Source organism: Anthonomus grandis, chromosome 14, assembly GCF_022605725.1.
Source record: "Anthonomus grandis grandis chromosome 14, icAntGran1.3, whole genome shotgun sequence".
Classification (NCBI taxonomy): Eukaryota; Metazoa; Arthropoda; class Insecta; order Coleoptera; family Curculionidae; genus Anthonomus; species Anthonomus grandis.
In genome coordinates this window covers 5,452,976-5,472,146 of record NC_065559.1, presented here as the reverse complement: position 1 = coordinate 5,472,146, position 19,171 = coordinate 5,452,976, and the positions used below count along the sequence as shown (strand labels likewise).

Sequence of the window (19,171 nt, the reverse complement as noted above, 5' to 3'; positions counted from 1 at the left end):
CATTACGCTATTAAAATATTAGCACCGAATTTTGTAACACCCCGTATAGTTTATACTAAAAGTTCATAATAACAATAAGAAACAAATGAAAATAGTAGATTTGCAGAATGGATCTAATAATACGCCTAATAAGGATCTGTAAAGACAACGATATATTTTTTGTTGAAGGAAAATGACTGTGGAGAAGTATAAATACTTCTTCAAGGTGGTTCGTTTAATTTCGTTGGCGTGATTATTAGAGCCAATAGTTTGAAATTAGTTTCAGTCAAACTTGTATGATTGCATTTCTAACAGTTTTTGTGTTTTTTTAACCTAAAAATGTATATTTGTTTTTTACAGAAGTCCACAACCAAGCCCTTCGACGCGACCGTCTCCCTCTCCGAGGAACCAGGCGGTGGCGAGTCCCCGCGGGCCCCAACCCTCACCCCATGATCTCGCCTCATCAGAAATGCTTTTGGGGCAAAACCACTCCTCCCTGCACACGCATCCGAGCCCCGCGGGCACCCCCAGCCAAGACGAACTCCCGGCCATGACTCCCCAGGATCAACTCAGTAAATTCGTGGAACAACTTTAGTGGTGCCGGACCCTGTTGGCATCTTCTTACCGGAAATCATCAGACGAATGACGGTCCAAGGACGGTCAGGATCAAACGATGTGATGTGAAACGTGACCGAGGGTGACTCGACTCGTCGCGATACGACCCCACAACAAAACGCTGGTATCTGGCTGGGTACGCGCGCCGCCAGAGGGCGCTATAAACGGCGGTTTAATGGAGACGTAAGACAAGACGCTGAGAAAAATTGTAGAACGGCGGAGGAGGAAATTCTGTTTCTGTTTTTTTTTTTATTATTTAGTGTTATTAATGCCTGCGCAAGTTGATTTAAAAGAAAATGTGTGACTTTTTCAGATCTGGTAAATCTTCTGGCCACAAGTATGCGATTGTCCGAGCGACGTGTCGGTTTTTCGTTTTGGAACTTTTTTGCATGGAAATTGCGAAAATGTTTTTTTTTACAGTCACTTTTAAATATAAGCAATATGCACTGTTCGAGGAAAATTCGCCGTATAAGATGTGAAAAAGTAAACGTTATATTTATTTAATAATGTACAGTGTGGATAGTATTTTTAATTAAAGGAACAGTCTCAGGTTTATTAATAATATATTAAGCCAAAAACGGAATCAAATCAAATATTTACATAGTAGCTTATAATTACTATATCTACAGATTACGCCATTTTTGGGGGATTTAGTTTATGTATTTTAAACTAAGAATTCTTTTATAGCTATTTTTTACCAATAAATAGTCCTAAAGAATGTTAATTTTCAGTTATTCTGGCAACATTGAACTTTCGAATACAGTTTTCCATGAAGTATAAGGGTCTATGAGCACCCAATTATAGGTATTTTTCTTATGATTTATAAGCATTTTTAATGAAAAATAAAGGTTTAAAATTGAATCATAATTTAGAAAAAAAGGCGTTAAAACCTTTAATAACTGGTGAATCAGATTCAAAAACCAACCTTCCAAAGATAATTCTGATTAATAATAATGTATATAAGTGGAAACATAAGATACAGCATTTTTATTATGTAATCAAAATATCCAATTCAAGAATTATAGGTAACAATCGATAATTATTTATGATGTCTTACAACAATAAGAATTTTTTATGTTTTATTTTCATGTTACTGGCCAAGTATAAAATACGCATTAAATATGAAGAACACGATAATTGAAGAATAATTTTTTAACCTTTGCAGCTAGTGAGACATCGGTCCAATTAGTTTGACTGATCTATCCTGCAGTTATTTGCCCCTTAATCATGAACTTTTTCCCGTAAATCAGCTTTATTAACACAATTTCCACTTCCGATTCATAGTCTTAGTTCTTGTCACCAATGCTCGATAGGATCTAAGTCTGGTGATTGACTCGGCTATATCATCTAAAGCACAGTAGTTTTCACGCTGATTTTTTTTTGTGGAGGCTTAATCAGGGTTAAACGTTTTAAGAGAACATGAATTCAAACTTTAATGAACATTCACATTTACGGGTTATTGGGTCTCCATTTTTCAGCTGCACGGATTTTCTCTACGCAAGAGCATTTATAGTGTTCCCCCCAATGAAGGTCCACAATATGTGTTAATTTCAAATAAGTCACGCTAGTATATTTGAAAGCTTTATGGCAGTTGGAGTTTGTTATGTATGTTATAATAAAAACTGCGTATTGTCTTTCTGATTTGCAATTGTGTAGATTTTGACAAAAGTAGAAATATAAACACCATTTTCATTTAATTTTGATGCTTTTACGGCACAAACTACTTAGTACCATTAAAACTACTTAGTACCATTGATCTTTTGAATCATCATTATCCATTATCTGGTATCGAAATTTATTTCTTGTCATCATTTTCAAACAGTTCAGCACTGGAGTTTTCCAGGAACGCGGTTTATCTCCCTTTTAGTCTTCCATAAATATCAGCTATTTCACGTGAAACTTTTTCAAAGTTACGTAATTTGACAGTAATTTTACGTATGTCTTAAAGACTTGCGTTTTATAATACTGACTACAATATAAAAGGAATGAAACACTTTGCGGTTACGTCCCAAACAAAACAATAAAGCGTATCACGAGTTACTAAAGCATTTATGAAGAATCAGTAACGAAATTATTAATTGTTGCATTTAGTTCTTGAATTATATATTTTTATTTCATACAACAATTGCATTCAAAAATTTCTATTCTTATCTTCTGGCTTCGTCTCATTTATTGTAGTCAACGACCCACTCGGGTTTTTTCTTTAATAATCGTCACGTTCTTATGCATATTGTATCATTTCCTTTTTTTTACTTGTGATTCTTCTTAAAGGCTTTTTTGATCTTCTTGGCTAAATCTGGCATCGGATAAGAATACACTCATTGTAACGTGTGACTCATTGCAACGTGTAACAATGAGTGTCTTTTATTCAAAAAAGTCCAGTACATTTTCACATTTTATTCCTTTAAGTTTCTGAAATATATGTCCTTGGACGTCTTTTCCCAAAAATAAGAGACTGTAACAAGGAATCTTTGGACCTTTCTCAACAAACCTACCGCAAAACACCAACAAGCAGTACTTTTTGGATTTTATCGTACTATGCGCATCTGTTAATAATTTTTGTGGCGATTTAGGTAGACCGGGTTTTTAAACTACCTGATCTCATACAGTATTATGCCTTAACTCATCCAATTCTCATCAGCATACTTCTTTCATGTTTTTTGAGAAAAGTTCAAAAAAAAAACTATTAGAAGAAATACCTCCAAATAGATGCGCACCAAGAACAGAGCTTCCTGGACTATTTTTCTATGAACTCGAGCATGAAATAAACTTCAGATCCTGGTTTATTCAGTATCTTGGTAATTCCTAATTAATTTTCTATGTCACTTGAAATTCTATTTCTTAGGTAATGTTCTATTAGGTAAGTTCTATTCTGGAAGATTCTTAACATTTTTCCATAAATTTATGGATTGTCGTATCTGTCGTAGTATGTGTTCAGAATGTTTTTTTTTTTATTTAGTGTCGCTTTTCCTGTCGCTTATCAATGAACTTTTAATTTTAAAACTCCAGAATGGACGAGCAAATTTAAAAAGAAAAGTATTTATCACGTCTTTTTCTAAAATACTTTCGGTTAATTCTTGTAGTAGTTCAAGTAAGTTCTTCTAAAAATTATTTGACATGTCTTATATTTCAGTGAAATTTTAAAGCAAATGATATAGTTAAATTATCATAATTTTATATCTAAATCTGGAGAATAGGGCGGATGAGGAAGTAATTCGTAACCTAATTCATGGATGAAACTGCACATGTGTGGACCCTTGCATTGTCCTGGAGGAAAAAAACTTTTTTTTTTTGGCCAAATGTGGTCTTTTTTCTTCCAGTTCCTCATTGAATCTATTCAATAAGTTGGTATAATATTCTCCATTGATTATTTTCCCCTTTTGAAGATAGTCAATGTGGATTATACCGCGTGCATCCCAAAAAACGGTCGCCATGACTTTATTGGCTGATTCACCCCGAGAAATCCACTGTTTGGTCTCCGGCATGTTGTGGTGGATCCACGTTTCGTTCGCGGTGACGAAACGACACAAAAATTCGTCCATATTGCGGTTGAATAACGCCAAACACTCCTGGGAAATTGTCACACGGTTGCGTTTGTGGTCGATTGTGAGCAAACGCGGCGCCCATCTTGCGGAAAGCCTTCTCATACCCAAATGATCATTCAAAATTGAAACTACTGAACCATGTGAGATGCCTATGGCTTCCACAATCTCTCACACTTTCAATCTCCGATCGGCTAAAACCATATCGTGAATTTTTTCGATTGTTTTGGATGTAGAGACCTCGACTGGGCGTCCAGAACGTTCGGCATCTTCCGTGCTTGTACGGCTACATCGAAATTCAGTAAACCACTTCTTTACCATGGAAATGGATGCTGCAGAGTCCCCATAATATTTATCAAGCTTAGCCTTGGCTTGAGTGATGGGTTTTTTTCCGTAAAAAATAATGCTTAATGAGCACACAAAATTCGCTTTTTTTCCATTTTCTTCTCAAAACGAGTGGTAGTCTGCTATCAACAGCTGTCAAACACAAACTAAATGCCGCAGCTTGTTCAAATTTTGACAGGCGTCAACTGACAGTTCTCTGTTGACAGGAACAGAGTTGCCATTTCCATTAAAGGGCGGGAAATTCAAAAAGTCACGGACTTATTGACCCGCCCTCGTATTTATTGTTTTAATTGTGATTGTTGAGTAATGGTAATAATAATATAGGAATTTGAACTGTTCTTAAACAAACAACTGTACATTATACGCCGAAACGTTGGCAACTTAAAGATTCAAAAGACTTTAAGTATTATAATACGACTCCGAAACTTACAAAATTAAAATAATTGAACTGGTCAGTCCGGAAAATCGTTAAAGTGACAATTTTAAGGTTTCTCTCCTAACTCGAGTCCGTGTGGTTTTTGACGAATTGTAACAACTGGCATAGTTTACATTGACACATGATGAGTACCACAAGAAAATCTTTAAAGTGAATAAAATATCTCGAATATTTTGAAATATACATTCCAAAGAAAAAGTAATAGACTGTTAATTAAGAACTATTTCATTTACCCAAAGTTGTCAAAGTAAACTGGCAAGTGCCTTGAGTTAAAAGAAATAAAACACGAAGTTAGGGAATTAGTTTAAAATGCTGCAATCCACACTGTACATAGGTTAAAACGTTGTTTCTCAGTAGCAGTTTTTAGTGTACTTTAGTGGCTTTTAATAAGAAGATTTGAAATTAAATATAGCGAAAAATCACACAAGCCATTAATCAATTTGTGTCTGGGAATTCCTGTTATTTTTTTTTTGTAATTTTATAAAAGAAATCATTATATTTTTCTTACTTTTATATTGGAAATCTAGTGCTTCGCTAATTTGAACATAATTTATATGTTCATTTTCATCCCCCCACCATCTCCCGCAAAAGTTCTTAATTTTTTTTCATTCTCGCGCTAAATGATGTAAATGGATATAAAACAAAAAAATCGTGATAAAATATACATCGTGAGCAGCTGTACATATTATAATAATAAATTTATGTGTATTGTAAATAATATTTTAAAATTTTGTACATACATACTGTTGCATAATACTTGTACTATAATGTGAATATTGTTTAGTAAATAATTAATAAGAGACGAAGAAAATACCTAAAAGTATTTTGGGCTTTGCGAGGCTGTGTTTTATTAAGGATTGTTACCCCCGCCTACTTGAGGCATAGCTACGCAACTGTTTGCTCGTTTTTTACATTGTGACTTTTTTAGCGACGCCTGTATAGAAAACAAATAATTAATAATAGATTTATTTAAGGACCGGACCTCGTGTCGGTCGCTATAATGTGATGGTGGTCATTATCCCGTGTCTGGGATAAGCCCCCGTTTGTTTTTTATATAATATATTTATAATTTATATATCGTCTGTTTTTCATGTGTTTTTACATTCCACAAAAAAGATTGTGGAGTGTGTGTGTGTGTATGTTTGCGCATGTGCTGGCCCCGACAATCTTACTTACGCCAGTGCAATAAAGAATAAAGCAAAAGATAAACTTATTCAACACTCCCTCCTAATTTATTACTTGAACATATAAATTAGAGTAAATTAGTGTTAAGTATTATATAAAAAGAAATAAAAAATATTGAAAAAAAAAAAGCTTGTTTTCTTTCGACGGTTATAATGGGTACAGGGTATCTCAAATTCGAGGTGGTAAGAGATACAAGGTCGGTAAATTATCGCTAAGCTGCGTAATTTCGTAGTCATTAAAATGATTTTCCTAATATTCCCGGAAAAATCCAAAAATTTAAATGTAATTAATAGATTAATAGATCAGCCATTCTGTCTCCAAGATGCTGGTATAAGACTTATTAAATTAACACAAACATGATCCAATGTTACACAGAGTATTACAAAATAAGATGCTGATCCTTAAGGGTGTTATCTTTAGGTAATTTTAAGAAGAAATGTTCAAATAGAGCTTAACTCCTTAACCTGAGAGCTACGATGTTGAAGTCGTCACCCTTAGAACAAAATTTATGAGACTTCTATGAAATTTTTAAAAACTATTTAATATTAAAGTACCGCTAATCTAGTTGTGGTAAAATAATGTAGAGGGTGGCCATTTTTAGAGGCCCATCATTTTTCTCAGAATCTACAGGGTGTCTAAAAAATGTTCTTACAGAATTGTTTTTGTTTTAAGTGAATTTTTAAATTATTTGAGTTTCATCAATACAGGGTGTTCATAAAGTGCTGCACCGACTTTAACACCAGAATTTTAAATGGGACATTGCGTATATTTTTAGGTTCCTTGGGAGAAATAAAGGCAACCTTCGTATGTCACAGTCTACTAAGGTGAAATACTAAATTAACGAAATTGGTCAAAGAGCGTTATTATTGTTGAAAGTTATAACAGTTATTAAAATTACATCACTTTAATGAAATTATAAATAAACTCCTGGACAAAATTATCGCACCACTTGATTTTTAGAGATTTTTTTTTAATAAAGATAAAAAAATAAGCAAACTTATAAGCATTGTTAACTATGCATTATTAATTAACAAAAACAATTATATTCTATTTAACAAAACGAGATTTAAGTAACTTAATTCAATACAAGGAAAAGCATCGATTTTCACTAACTTCAATTTTGATACAAAAATAAAACAATAGACCCATAATGAAATCCTCGTATCAAATTATGAAAACTTTCCTGCGGATGTATTCTCACTCCTCACGAGCAGCATGTTCCATGATAAAGCATAAACATAGTTTTTGTCCAGTTCTGCTTTTTATACGAGAAAAGATATAACTGTTTTAACTGATATTTATTTTTATTTAAATTTTCTTGACAACATAATTAGTGGTGCGATAATTTTGTCCAGGAGTTTATTTCCGAAACTCTAGATTTTAAAAAGCCAGCCTCTAATAAAATGGCCACCCTGTGCGTATGTTTATATTTTTTTAAATGAATTTGCCCTAACATGAGTGGGGAATATAAAAAAAGATTTTATTTTAAGCAAAAGCAATGGCAATATGTTTTTTTAATATGTAGTCTTTGTTCCTGTACGGACGCCACTGGTTAAACTTTAAAAAACTTCTACATCAAAAAATAGCTGTTGATACTCAGAGGGTGTGTGCTAAATTTCATAAATATATCTAGGAAGTTAGTAGTGAAGTGAAGAAACGATTTTTTCCTTAAGATTTTATTACCCTGTAGCTCACATATTAAGGTGTTTAAGACAAGCTTTATTTGAACTTTTCTTCTTAAAAACACTAAGGACTAACACCCTTAAGGATCAGCATCTTATTCTCCTTGTATATAACATGTCATTAGAAAATTAGAGTTTAATGCTGTAGATTTTGATTTTTTTTTAATTCTTTTCCCAAAGCCATAGAGCAAAATACCTTACACTTTCTTATTGATACTACGCCCTACTATGATAGCAATTTAAAATTTGTGTTACGACGTTTCGTCTCTTGGCGCCCATCATCTACCTTTTTTTAATATTATTTTTTCAAATACAGCTCTGACATAGAGCTCATGCCCAATATATTTAGGATTGAAATTTTTTGTGTCGTTAGTGTGTTAATTAAAATCCGGGGGTTTCCCTGCTCAACGACAAGATGCAATATACATTTTCTTTTTAATAAAAAAACGATTACTCAACATTACATTATTTTGACAGAACTCTACTTCCAAAATGTGAATAGGGAAAAGTCAATTTTTCATGCGATTCTACCACCAGAACTACTGTTCTATTATGATTTTGACAGAAGTCAATTTAATGCAAAAATGACGTGCCAGTCGGAGATAGGTTTTAATTGTGCTTTTCTCCATAGATTTTGTGATTAAAGTATTATATGTTACAATACTTAATGATGAGAATGAATAAACCACAAAACATAAAAAATCCAGGATGAAAATGTATAATAATCTAATGCAACTGGCTCAATTTTGAATTTTGTGTTTGTACCCTCCAATGATGTCCTTACTCAGGAAGTTAGGTTGCTGGAACTTGATGGTTTTTTTCCATAGAATGTGCCTTAACTGACAAATCTCTTCAATTCTCAGGCAGTTGTTATTACAGGGATTTTAACTCTCCTGACTGGAAAGCAATTTTAGATTTTATGTCACAGTTTGAATAAATTATTGTTAGATAAATCCTTGAACGATACGTTAAATATATTTTATAAAATTGTTTATGTATGTATAGACTGCCTTGTGCTTTTACTGTTATACAAAAAAATTTCCGTATTCGTTTTCGCTTGAAATAATTAATACTCTCAAAAAAGATAGCTCATAAGAAATATATGGTTTCCAAATTGTTAGCAGACTATAACATTCTTTCTGAAACAGGATCAAATTGTGAAATTATAAAAAAAAGAGTCTTATAACCGATATGTTCTTTTCACTGAGCATAACTCGCAATAATAATATAAAAATTTTACTTCAACAATGAATAATCTATATATTCCCAATTTAAACTTATCCGTTTCAGATGTCTATGCTGGGTTGAGTGATTTAGATGCTTCTAAAGGTCTAATGTCTTGCCTACTATTTTTTTGAAAAAATGTAGCTTCATAATACCTCAATTTATCCTTGAAAGCTGGGATTTGTCCTGAATTTTGGAAATACAAGTTTATCACACCGATTCCAAAATCTGACTATCACGCTCAGGTTAATAATTATAGACCAATAAGCATCCTCAGTGTTGTTCCAAAGTTATTCGAAAAACTTGTACATTATTTTGTTACACAGGTTTTTTAAGGTCAGATATACGCAGTGTATACTGATTTCTCAAAAACTTTCGATCGTGTAAATCTTGCTCTTTTGTTGAATAAATTATCTCAGTTCAGCTTTAGCCAATCCTTATACAATTGGCTACTACTTATATTACTTAACTAATCGGTAGCAGCTTGTGATGGTGTGTAATTACAAGTCTAAGGAGATGATTGACGCTTGGGACCCCTCCTTTTTACTCTCTACATTAATGACAGTGCTAGTTGTTTTAAATACGGCATGTTCCTATTGTTTGCTGATGATCGCAAGTTCTATTGCAAAGCTTTAAATCCTAGTGACTGCCTTAAAGTGCATCATGATCTCCAACAGCTTCTTGCATATTGTAAAATCAACTATGTGAACCTAAATATTGGGAAATGTCATTGTATGATTTATAGTCAAAGTGTTAACCCTCTAGGTTATATTTATTCCATTGAAAGAATCCCTTTGGAAGTTGTCTCTAGTGTGAAGGATCTAGGTATTACAGTAGACTCCCAGATCAATTTTTGGTCTCATGTTATGTCAGCTGTGTCCCAGTTTCTACAAATGTTGGGCTTCATCAAAAGATTTTCAATACATAAATTCCATAAAACTCATTTACAGTACTTTGGTTCGTGCTCACCTTGAATATAGGTCCTGTGTATGGCCACCACATTATAACAACCTCACACAAATCTTTGAACAAGTCTAGCAGAAGTGTTTGACGTATACTGCTTTTAAGAATAGTATTCCTTTACCTACTCTTCCTAGATTTCAGACTCGTCGATAACATCATGATTTGTGACCGTCTATGACATTCTCCACTCCAATAATTCATTTACCTGGTAGATTGATCAGACACGCAGCTTCTTTTCACGTACTCTCTGAAAAGACAAATTATGAATGCAGTTCTTTTGTCACTAGAGGTAGCAAACTAGCTAACCATTACTCAGTTCAGCTAGACTGCTTTGTAGGTAGAAATCCGTTTTTGAGACATTTAAATAGCAGTGTGAAATAAGTTTCATTGAGCTATTTCCTTTTGCCTATGGTTGTTGTTTAGGTTGTCCTATGAGAGTCTTGAATAGTGAATTAAAATGTAACTTTTATACTGCTTGTGGTCAAAAATGTTAGGTGTTAGGTTAGATTAATTTGCTTTTAATGAATAAGTAAAATAAAAGTTGAAAATGATTTATGCAAGACAAAACGCCGGAATTTCAGTTAAGACATCATTTCTCAATAAAAAAGCGCTACTAATACATTATTATTTCCTTCCTTTTATCTTACGCTAAAAAAACATCTAAAATTTCTATTAAACTTAAACGTAATTTATAAACATTAATTTATTTAATACAATTGTCAAAATTTAACCGATCTTGTATGTCTTATGGGGTAGGTTAATTTCAGTTTTCGAATTTGGGCAACCCTGTACAAAAACAAAATTTTTGCTTATTCTAGTTCTTATGTCTTCAATTATCAAGGTGTAGAAAAAACAGTGCTCTATAAATTTGTTTTTATTGACATTTCAGAATGATTCTATCAATAAGAGCTAGGAAGACAAATACTACCAAACGCACAAATAATTCGAAAATACGTCTGAAAAGGAAAATGTGAAAAGCCGGGAATACTGTAGATCATTAAACATTTTAACAAATAACGTACAATAGATTCATACAAATAACAACTATAGTAACAATCATGCTTTTTATAAAAATATACATTTCTATTAAATTGTGCTAACAGATTGGCAAGTAAAAAATCTATTTATAAAATAGGAAATTATAATAAACGTAGTTTACACTGAACACAAAAAATATTATTGCTGATAAGCAAAGCGAAAAAAAATATATTATCAGTAATTGTTGTCTCTAGTATTTTTTTATGTGTTCAGTGTAAATTTACACAATTGAGCTAAAATGTTTACACTCTAATATAAAGGTACAGTATAGATATAATTGTAGACATAAAAGCCCCTGGGAAACGTAATTAACAATAACAAAGTTTATTGGCCTTAGGTTTCAATCTATTCAATTAGGTTTCCGGGGTTGAAAAGTGGAATACATTCGGACAACATTATTAAACAGATGTTTAATTTGAATTTAGCAGTGCAAAGTTATTAAATATTTTTGTTTGTAATCTAAATTATTCGTATAAGTTGCTGCAGGGTTCGGTATTCAGCTTATATAGCAATTGCCCAGAATTATGAAATATTTTACGTACAAACGGATAACATCAGAATTTCAAAAGAATACTAGTGAGTTTTTAAGGGTCTTTGTTTCAAGGCAAATATTTTAAACTTTTTTACTAATTAGGATGCTTGGAACCGTTTATTTAAGGCAGAAGTGATGTGTGATCTGCAGTTTTTAAATGGCTGGTAAAAGAAAACCCTATTCAAGCAATATTCCTCAGGATTTTTATAAAAGTGTAATAATTCTAAAAGAATTCAAATTCTTAATTGAAATTATATACATAACTTGTAAATTCTGATTTTAATGATTTTATTAGTATTGCTATAAAACAACATAATTTATTGAAGATGTTAAAGATGAAATCCAGTCACTTCAATAACTTATAACACTCGTAATAAGATCAGAAATGACATTTATTGGTGAAAACAATGTTGCAAAGGATTTATATAAAGCTTTTCTATGAACTTTCTTGAATTTTTACATTATTTGCTTTTTTGCAAAAATGGAAAACAACAATTAGATAAATTTAAATTGTTTGTAGCGGCTGAGCATTTTGAATAGGAGTAAGGAATTTTGTTGTTTAATGAGGGTGTGATGTATAACTTTTAATGATCAACCTTTAGATTGACTTTATCTCTCATTATTCTCTCATAATTTCTCATTATGTATTTATGACAATATCACTTTTTAGTGGCGATTATTATTATTGAAGACCCGCTATTTTCGGATCCAATTAGTTTATTTTTCAGCCTGACCACGCTAAATACTTCATATAAACTGCTCAACAATCGAACTGGATATTTTATAAATTACCGAAATTCGCCTAAAAAAATAAAATTCATCAAGTTGCGTTTTATGCTATTAGTAAATCCTGTTGATAGCAAATATTTTTTGTCGTTCATTCTTATCTCTTTTAAAGAATTCGGTTTCAAAATCCTAACAATTTAGTCACATAAAAGTGCTTGTAGACTTTATTATTCTCATTGTTAGCAATAAATCTCTTTACTTTCTTAAAAATAATGGTTCTACGATGGTTAGAAACAGTGCAACTCGAGCAATTAGTACGTTGGCTACAGGAGGGCCTAACTCAAGAAGAAGTTGCTAACCGGTTAAATGTGTCCCAAAGTGTCGTGAGTCGTGCATGGAATCGATATGTAGAGACTGGGTCTGCAGCTTACAGGCATGGTGGAGGCCGAGAACGTGCTACAACTCATGCTCAAGACCGCTATATAACAGTAACCGCAAAAAGAAACCGAACATTTACGGCTTCGAGAATTAACAGCTACTTAAGGCATGCTACTGGGAGGGTAATTTCTAATCAGACTGTTAGAAGAAGATTACATGCGTCCAATTTAAGAGCCAGACGACGTGCCACACATCCACGGTTGACGGGGGAACATCGTGCATGCAGAAATCGGTGGGCAATAGAACACAGTAATTGAAATTTTCAAAACTGGAGGTCTTGTATGATTACGGATGAGTCCAGATTTCGGCTACACGTGTGTGATGGTCGAATTTTGGGGGACAGCGATACCATGAAAATTTGATGGCGCCCACTACACCCTTTTTGGTGGCGGTTCAGTTTGTGTTTGGGGAGGCATATGTTTCGATGGCCGCACCGATTTAGTGGTGTTAAGAAATGAAACAATGAACGCTATAGAGAACGATATAGAGACATTATTATAGAGAACATAATTGTACCATTTTTTGGTGCAATAGGTGAAGAATTCGTTTTAATCGATGATAATGCGCGCCCGCACCGTGCGAGAATTGTCAATGATCGCATTGAATTTCATGGCATTATCAGAATGGACTGGCCACCACATTCACCCGACATGAATTGCATTGAACATGTATGGACCGAAATGTCTCGAAGATTAAACCAGCTCGAACAGGCACCTCTAACCTTAGAACAACTAGCCAATCAATTACCGGAAATATGGCAAAACATTCCTCAACACTACATTAACAACTTAATAAGAAGTACGCCAAATAGGGTGACAGCACTAAGACGAGCCAGGGGTGGACCTACGAGGTATTAATTTTCATGACAGGACTTTGGGGCTTGCTTTACAGGGTATAATTTTATTTTAATTTTTCCTGTTGTGTGTTAAAAATTTAAATTTTTTAGGAGATATCTGTTTATTTATTTTGGGGCTATTGTGAGTGAACTTAATAGAGATTTATTTATTACATTTAATTTTGTTTTATTGTAAATCATTGGCAAACTAAAATTGCAGATTTTTATAATATCCACTTCGATTGTTGAGCAGTGTATAATGGGCAAAGTAGTTTAATGCTTATCATAGTAAATATTAATTAAACATATATTTAAAAGAAATATTTTTAATGAATTAAAGCAATTATATTCCAAAGATTTTAATCAACCATAGATATGTAATGGCCTTCTAAAATATTTAAAAGTTCTAACCGTAAATGAATTATTAATTCACCCAACTAGGGATCATTAGTGGATGACCTTTATAACAGAGATACAAGGTGTTTTATTGAATTTCCTCATTTATTTATTCAAGGGGTCGAAACTATGAAACTACCTTGCAGATGTTGTTGATTTTAATCAATATTAAAATGAAAAATTGTCTATCATAAAATTTTTTTTACAAGGTCGACATTATTTTAAAAAAATCACATCTTAGGGCCGAATGTTTCCTTTTCTTATATTGAAAAAAATGCCTTTAGTATGCAAGAAGACCATATTGTTTATTATAACTAAAATTAATAATTAAAAAAATATGGCAACAAAATATTGAATATATCCAGATGAGAGGTCTGGTTCCATGTAATTTTCTAGGATTCAACAGTCGAAGAATAAAAAATGTGAGATCTTGGTCGAGATCCCATATGAACATAATATAATGGTCAAACTCTAAAGTGACATACCCAATACGTCGAAATCTGTTGAGTTTTGGGTTAGATTTGTCTTTTCCACTTATGTTTATATATAAATAAAAATTTATTAATAATAATTAGTAGGGCGTCTAAGACCCGAGGTATAAAAAATAGATTCAGCACAGGCAGCTGCTTTATAAATAGTTGGTTATATTATTCTTACGCTTGATATGCTCTATACTTTCTCTGATAGGACCACGTTCTATAGCTATTTACAATAATAAATATATAAAATAAATACACACAATTACCTAATAAAAGACTGTACTGAAGAAAATAACGGTCACCTATCTAAAAGGCACAACTTTTTAATTATAAACCAGTAAATAAACAAAACGAAAAAGTGCAAAATTTTCTTCAAAACAGTCCCGTCATAATTCATAAAAATAAAATAAAATTCAACTGGTAACCAATGCACTCCCGCGGAATTAATAAATAACCTGCGAAATATAATCTTGGACCGCTGCACAACAACTTTGACATGGCACAAGATGTATTGTCAAAACAAATAAAAAAAAAACTAATACATTAACACTAATCAGAATCAAATCCGTATTATTTAGGCAATGAAATAATGCGGTTGGTCCCTTAAATATATGCATCACAGCCCGTAAATGCAGGATCACTAAGTTCAGCGAATATGTCATCCCTGTTACCTCTCGTTTTTGGTCGATTAGCATTAAGTAACGGCTGCTAGAGGGTTATGCTGATTCCTGTTACTGGTTCTTCTAAAAACATTTATTGTATTGTTAATGTTTTTTTATAATTAAAATGAACACTAATTTGTGCAACTCGTTCAACTTGGTTAGTTAGTGATAGTACAGCAGATACGTGTTTTTTTTTAAGAAAGTGATTAAGGGTGATTCGTTTTGAAGTACTGTATAAAACATCAGTACCTTTAAATCCTTGAAAGATGTAAAGAATATAACCAATAATATCTTATGTAAAAAAAACGTATACATGTAATAATCAAACTGTATCAAGCTACTTTTTTTCATCCCCTTCCCTCTCACTGGCTGGCAACGCTATTAATATTGGATATATATCGAAAACGTGCTCTAAACTAACTATGGTGCTGCTAATAATGTTTAGTGATGTAAAAGGTAATATTACCGGTAATTTTAGTAATATTTATTTGTCCAATGAATACCTGAAATCTGAATTGTGACAATTCTGTGGTGGCCTTGGCAAGCGATATTTTGTAAACAGTTTTCCTGTTTTCATCATAATTACTGACATTATTTTTATAAAGGGTGTCGTTTATGACAACTATAACTATCAGTGCGATTTCTATTTAACTGGTTAAATATTTTTGTTAGATTTTATTGATGATTTACCATTGTCCCCTTTATTACGTAGTCCATTCTGACTCTAACTACTCAAAAAAACGTTCTTGTTATTTTTCGTAATGTTTTTACGGTTATGAATAAAAAACTTCTAGTACTTAAAAAGCTGTTTTTTTTATAAATTACCAATGTATATTAAATTACCGGTAATTTTACATCACTAATAAATACGTTACGTGGACTAGATAAAGAATAAGCATTACTCACTAAAAACACTGAGGAGCATTAGGCAGTTTTTGTGTGTGCTCATAAGATTAAAGCTAAGACAAAATTTTGTGTAATTTAGAATACATTATTAAACAGTCTATGTGGCCTATCGTTAAGAATTAGATAAATCAGTAAATTAATTGGAATAAGAGGTATTTAAGACGATTATTTTTAGCTTATGGCTTTCAGTTAGAGTCCTTGAATGTATATAATATAGTGATGTACTGGAAGTGGTTTCTTCTGTGAAGAAAAACAAGGACGGTACTTATTAAAACAAGAAGTTTTTTGCTAATAACGTTGGACTTTTATGAAAATATTTTCAAGATACGTGACGTGCTTAAAAGTGAAATACTAAACATTTAAGCATTTTGAATGATGACAGTTGATGAGTGATTTTAGTGCAATACATTTATATTTAAAGTTGTAAATGTTTCTGAAAAAGAATTAAATTCAAAATGAGTTATTAAACAAAATACTGTATGCTGAGTTGTGACTCCTTATCAAAGATCTGAAATCCGTATCAGAGGAACAAAACAAAATACGAATAAATCTTGTTGAAAAATTGTGAAATCAATACATTCCCTATTAATATGAAAAATGTTATTCTAAATAAAAATGATAAAAATTAAGTTTAGAAGAAAAATTTTGACTTGTGAGATTCTGAGTGAAATTATAAAATTCACTACAGTAACGGTAGCTGATTAACGTCATTGGAGCGAAAATGTTGCAGGTTTAGGATTTTAAATAAAACTTATCCAGAAGAGATGCCGATATTTCGGCCTATATTTGTGCCATATTCAGGGCTTGAAATGACACGTTAGCATCAGAAAAAAAAAACATTAAAATATTTTCAGTTTTCGTACAACAAAGGACTTTCTGAAAGCGTAAGAAATACTGTCATGAAAAAAGCACCCAATAATAAACTTTTATAATTAAAAAATTAAAAGAATTGTATCACCTAATTGTATTTACAAGGTTCCCTAGTGTAACTGTGATAACAGTTATATGGGATAAACTAGACAATACATCAAAAGCAGAATGAATCGGCACAAGTACGATTGCAATATCATTAATAAAAGGACATACACGGAGGATAAACAAAAAGGAGCATACGGTTTTGGCAAAGTATCATTTTTGATTGAATCACAACTTCGATTTTCCTAAAGTTATGATCTTGGATAGGGAAGTGAATTTTTTTAAAAGCGAAATGCCTCTGAAATGCTGTACATTGAATTGTGATTTTTTTTTTAAATTTATTAACGTAGATGTAAAACACAACACGTAACTACATAATATTTTCATATCTCATCACGGGATATAAGTTGATTTTCTAAAAAGAAATATGAAAGTACATCTTAACACCATCCTTTGCTGTACTTATTCGGGATTAAAATGCGTGCTTTCTCCTCTTTTTAGAAAAAATTATGAAATGTTATAAATGAAAATTTATACAGGGTGTCCCATTAATAATAGTAAATATTTTAATAGCCGATTCCTCTTATAAAAATAATGAGGTTAGGTTAAATTTTCCTAGTCCAAAAATGAAATTCAACCAAGATACAGGGTGATAAACATTAAGTTTTTTTTTTGAATTTTGTCTATAACTTTAGCAGTTTGTTTTTTGTTTTTAACTAAATTTGGCATTTGGAAGTTTTTTTTATATGCCAAATCTAATTTTATTAGGTTTTTTTAATTAGATCTCATAGAGGGAGGCCCCAGCCACATTTTAGTGGTTTTTTTGAACTCCATAGCTTTTTTACGCCCCGTATAATTTTATTTTTTATTTTAAATATTCATTCTGCAAGCATTTTTGCTTACAAAAGGTATACCTTAAAAATGTCTCTAGGATTACTCTTTTTCTAGATAGTTACATTTAAAGATTTTAAAGACATCCATAAAAAACCATATTTTAAACTAATTAAATTGCTATATTACATTTTAAATGATTGATGAATAAATATATAAGAGCTAAATAATTACTTAAAAATAAAAATTATCAATATTTGCCAGTAAATGTTCCACATGGCCTCGATTTGTCTCAAGACATTTTAAAATTCTTTTATTAAAAGACCGCAGAATCTTAAAAAATAATTGCTCATTTCCTCAGCAGCGGCTTGAATTTTTTCTAATAATTGTTCCCTTGTATTTATTTGATTTTCGTAAACAATGGATTTCATGTATCCCCAGACGCAAAAATCCAATGGGTTGAAATCAGGACTTCGTGCGGGCCAAGGTCTTTGACTTCCACGTCCTATCCAGTTGAAATTAGCATTAAGATATTCTCTCACGGCGCAGGAATGCGCAGGAGCGCCATCTTGCATAAAAATCATATCTTGGCGCAGATTTAAAGGCAAATTTTTTAAATAATCAATGAGTTTTGTTCTAAAAAGTTTAAATATAATTCACCGTTTAGATTTGGAGGTAACTCGTAAAAAAAAATTGTCTGTAACACCACACCAAATATTAACTTTAAATTCGTGTTGAAAGTGTTTTTCAGTAATGAGGTTTGGATTTGCAATATCCCATGAATGTTTTTGCTTCTAAAATTAAAAATTCCCCGTCGGGTAAAAGTCGCTTCATCCGTAAACATAATTTTATTAATAAATAGGGGATCTTGATTTTGTTGTTCCCGGATATAGCGAGCGAAATCTTATCTCGCTGGAAGATCTGTCTCCAAAAGATTTTGTACTGGCGTAAAATGGTATGGATAAAGACGCTCACTATGAAAAATTCTTAAAACTGAGGACTTACTAATGCCAGTTCTTGCCGCCATACGCCTTACACTTATTTCTGGATCTTCAGCAACCTGGACTAATTTGACTAACCGTCTATTTGGACGCCCAACATCTCGCTTTGGCCTGAATGAACCCGTTTTCCCAAGTCTCTGGTAAACGTTTTTAAAGAGTTTAAAATCTGGCTGCCTCCTATTTGGATACAATTGCGCATAACGTCGACAAGCTCTTAGACCGCTGTAATTTGCTTGGGCATAAACACAAATCATATCTCGCATTTTCGAATTAAAAAAATATTGATGTCTAGGCATCTTAACCTAAAGTGATAAATAAAGACTACTGGAACTAACACTAACGCAACAAGTAACAATTAATAACAGAACTATTAATAACTAACAAAAATAACGCAATAAAGGGTAATAAAGTAACTAAGCGTGTGAGCTATAACGCGCCACA

The 19,171-nt window shown here is 32.2% G+C and overlaps 2 protein-coding genes across 11 annotated transcripts in view; one reads left to right on the top strand and one right to left on the bottom strand.

The window, feature by feature from the left end:
• Positions 1–5,430, top strand: part of LOC126744708 (CREB-binding protein-like) — a 58,225-nt gene extending 52,795 nt beyond the window's left edge. For all 4 annotated transcript variants that reach the window (XM_050452235.1, XM_050452233.1, XM_050452234.1 and 1 more), the window contains one exon: positions 340–5,430. In XM_050452235.1, coding sequence (XP_050308192.1) covers positions 340–574 — 235 coding nt within the window. In that variant the 3' untranslated portion in view covers positions 575–5,430. The remainder of the gene's footprint in view (positions 1–339) is intronic.
• Positions 5,431–6,124: 694 nt separating this feature from the next.
• Positions 6,125–19,171, bottom strand: part of LOC126744710 (phospholipid-transporting ATPase VD) — a 76,669-nt gene continuing 63,622 nt past the window's right edge. For 3 of the 7 annotated variants that reach the window (XM_050452238.1, XM_050452236.1, XM_050452240.1), the window contains exon 18: positions 6,125–15,158. In XM_050452238.1, the coding sequence (XP_050308195.1) occupies positions 15,110–15,158 (49 nt within the window). In that variant the 3' untranslated portion in view covers positions 6,125–15,109. The remainder of the gene's footprint in view (positions 15,159–19,171) is intronic. The other 4 variants (XM_050452239.1, XM_050452241.1, XR_007663290.1 and 1 more) reach the window with 3 other exon arrangements.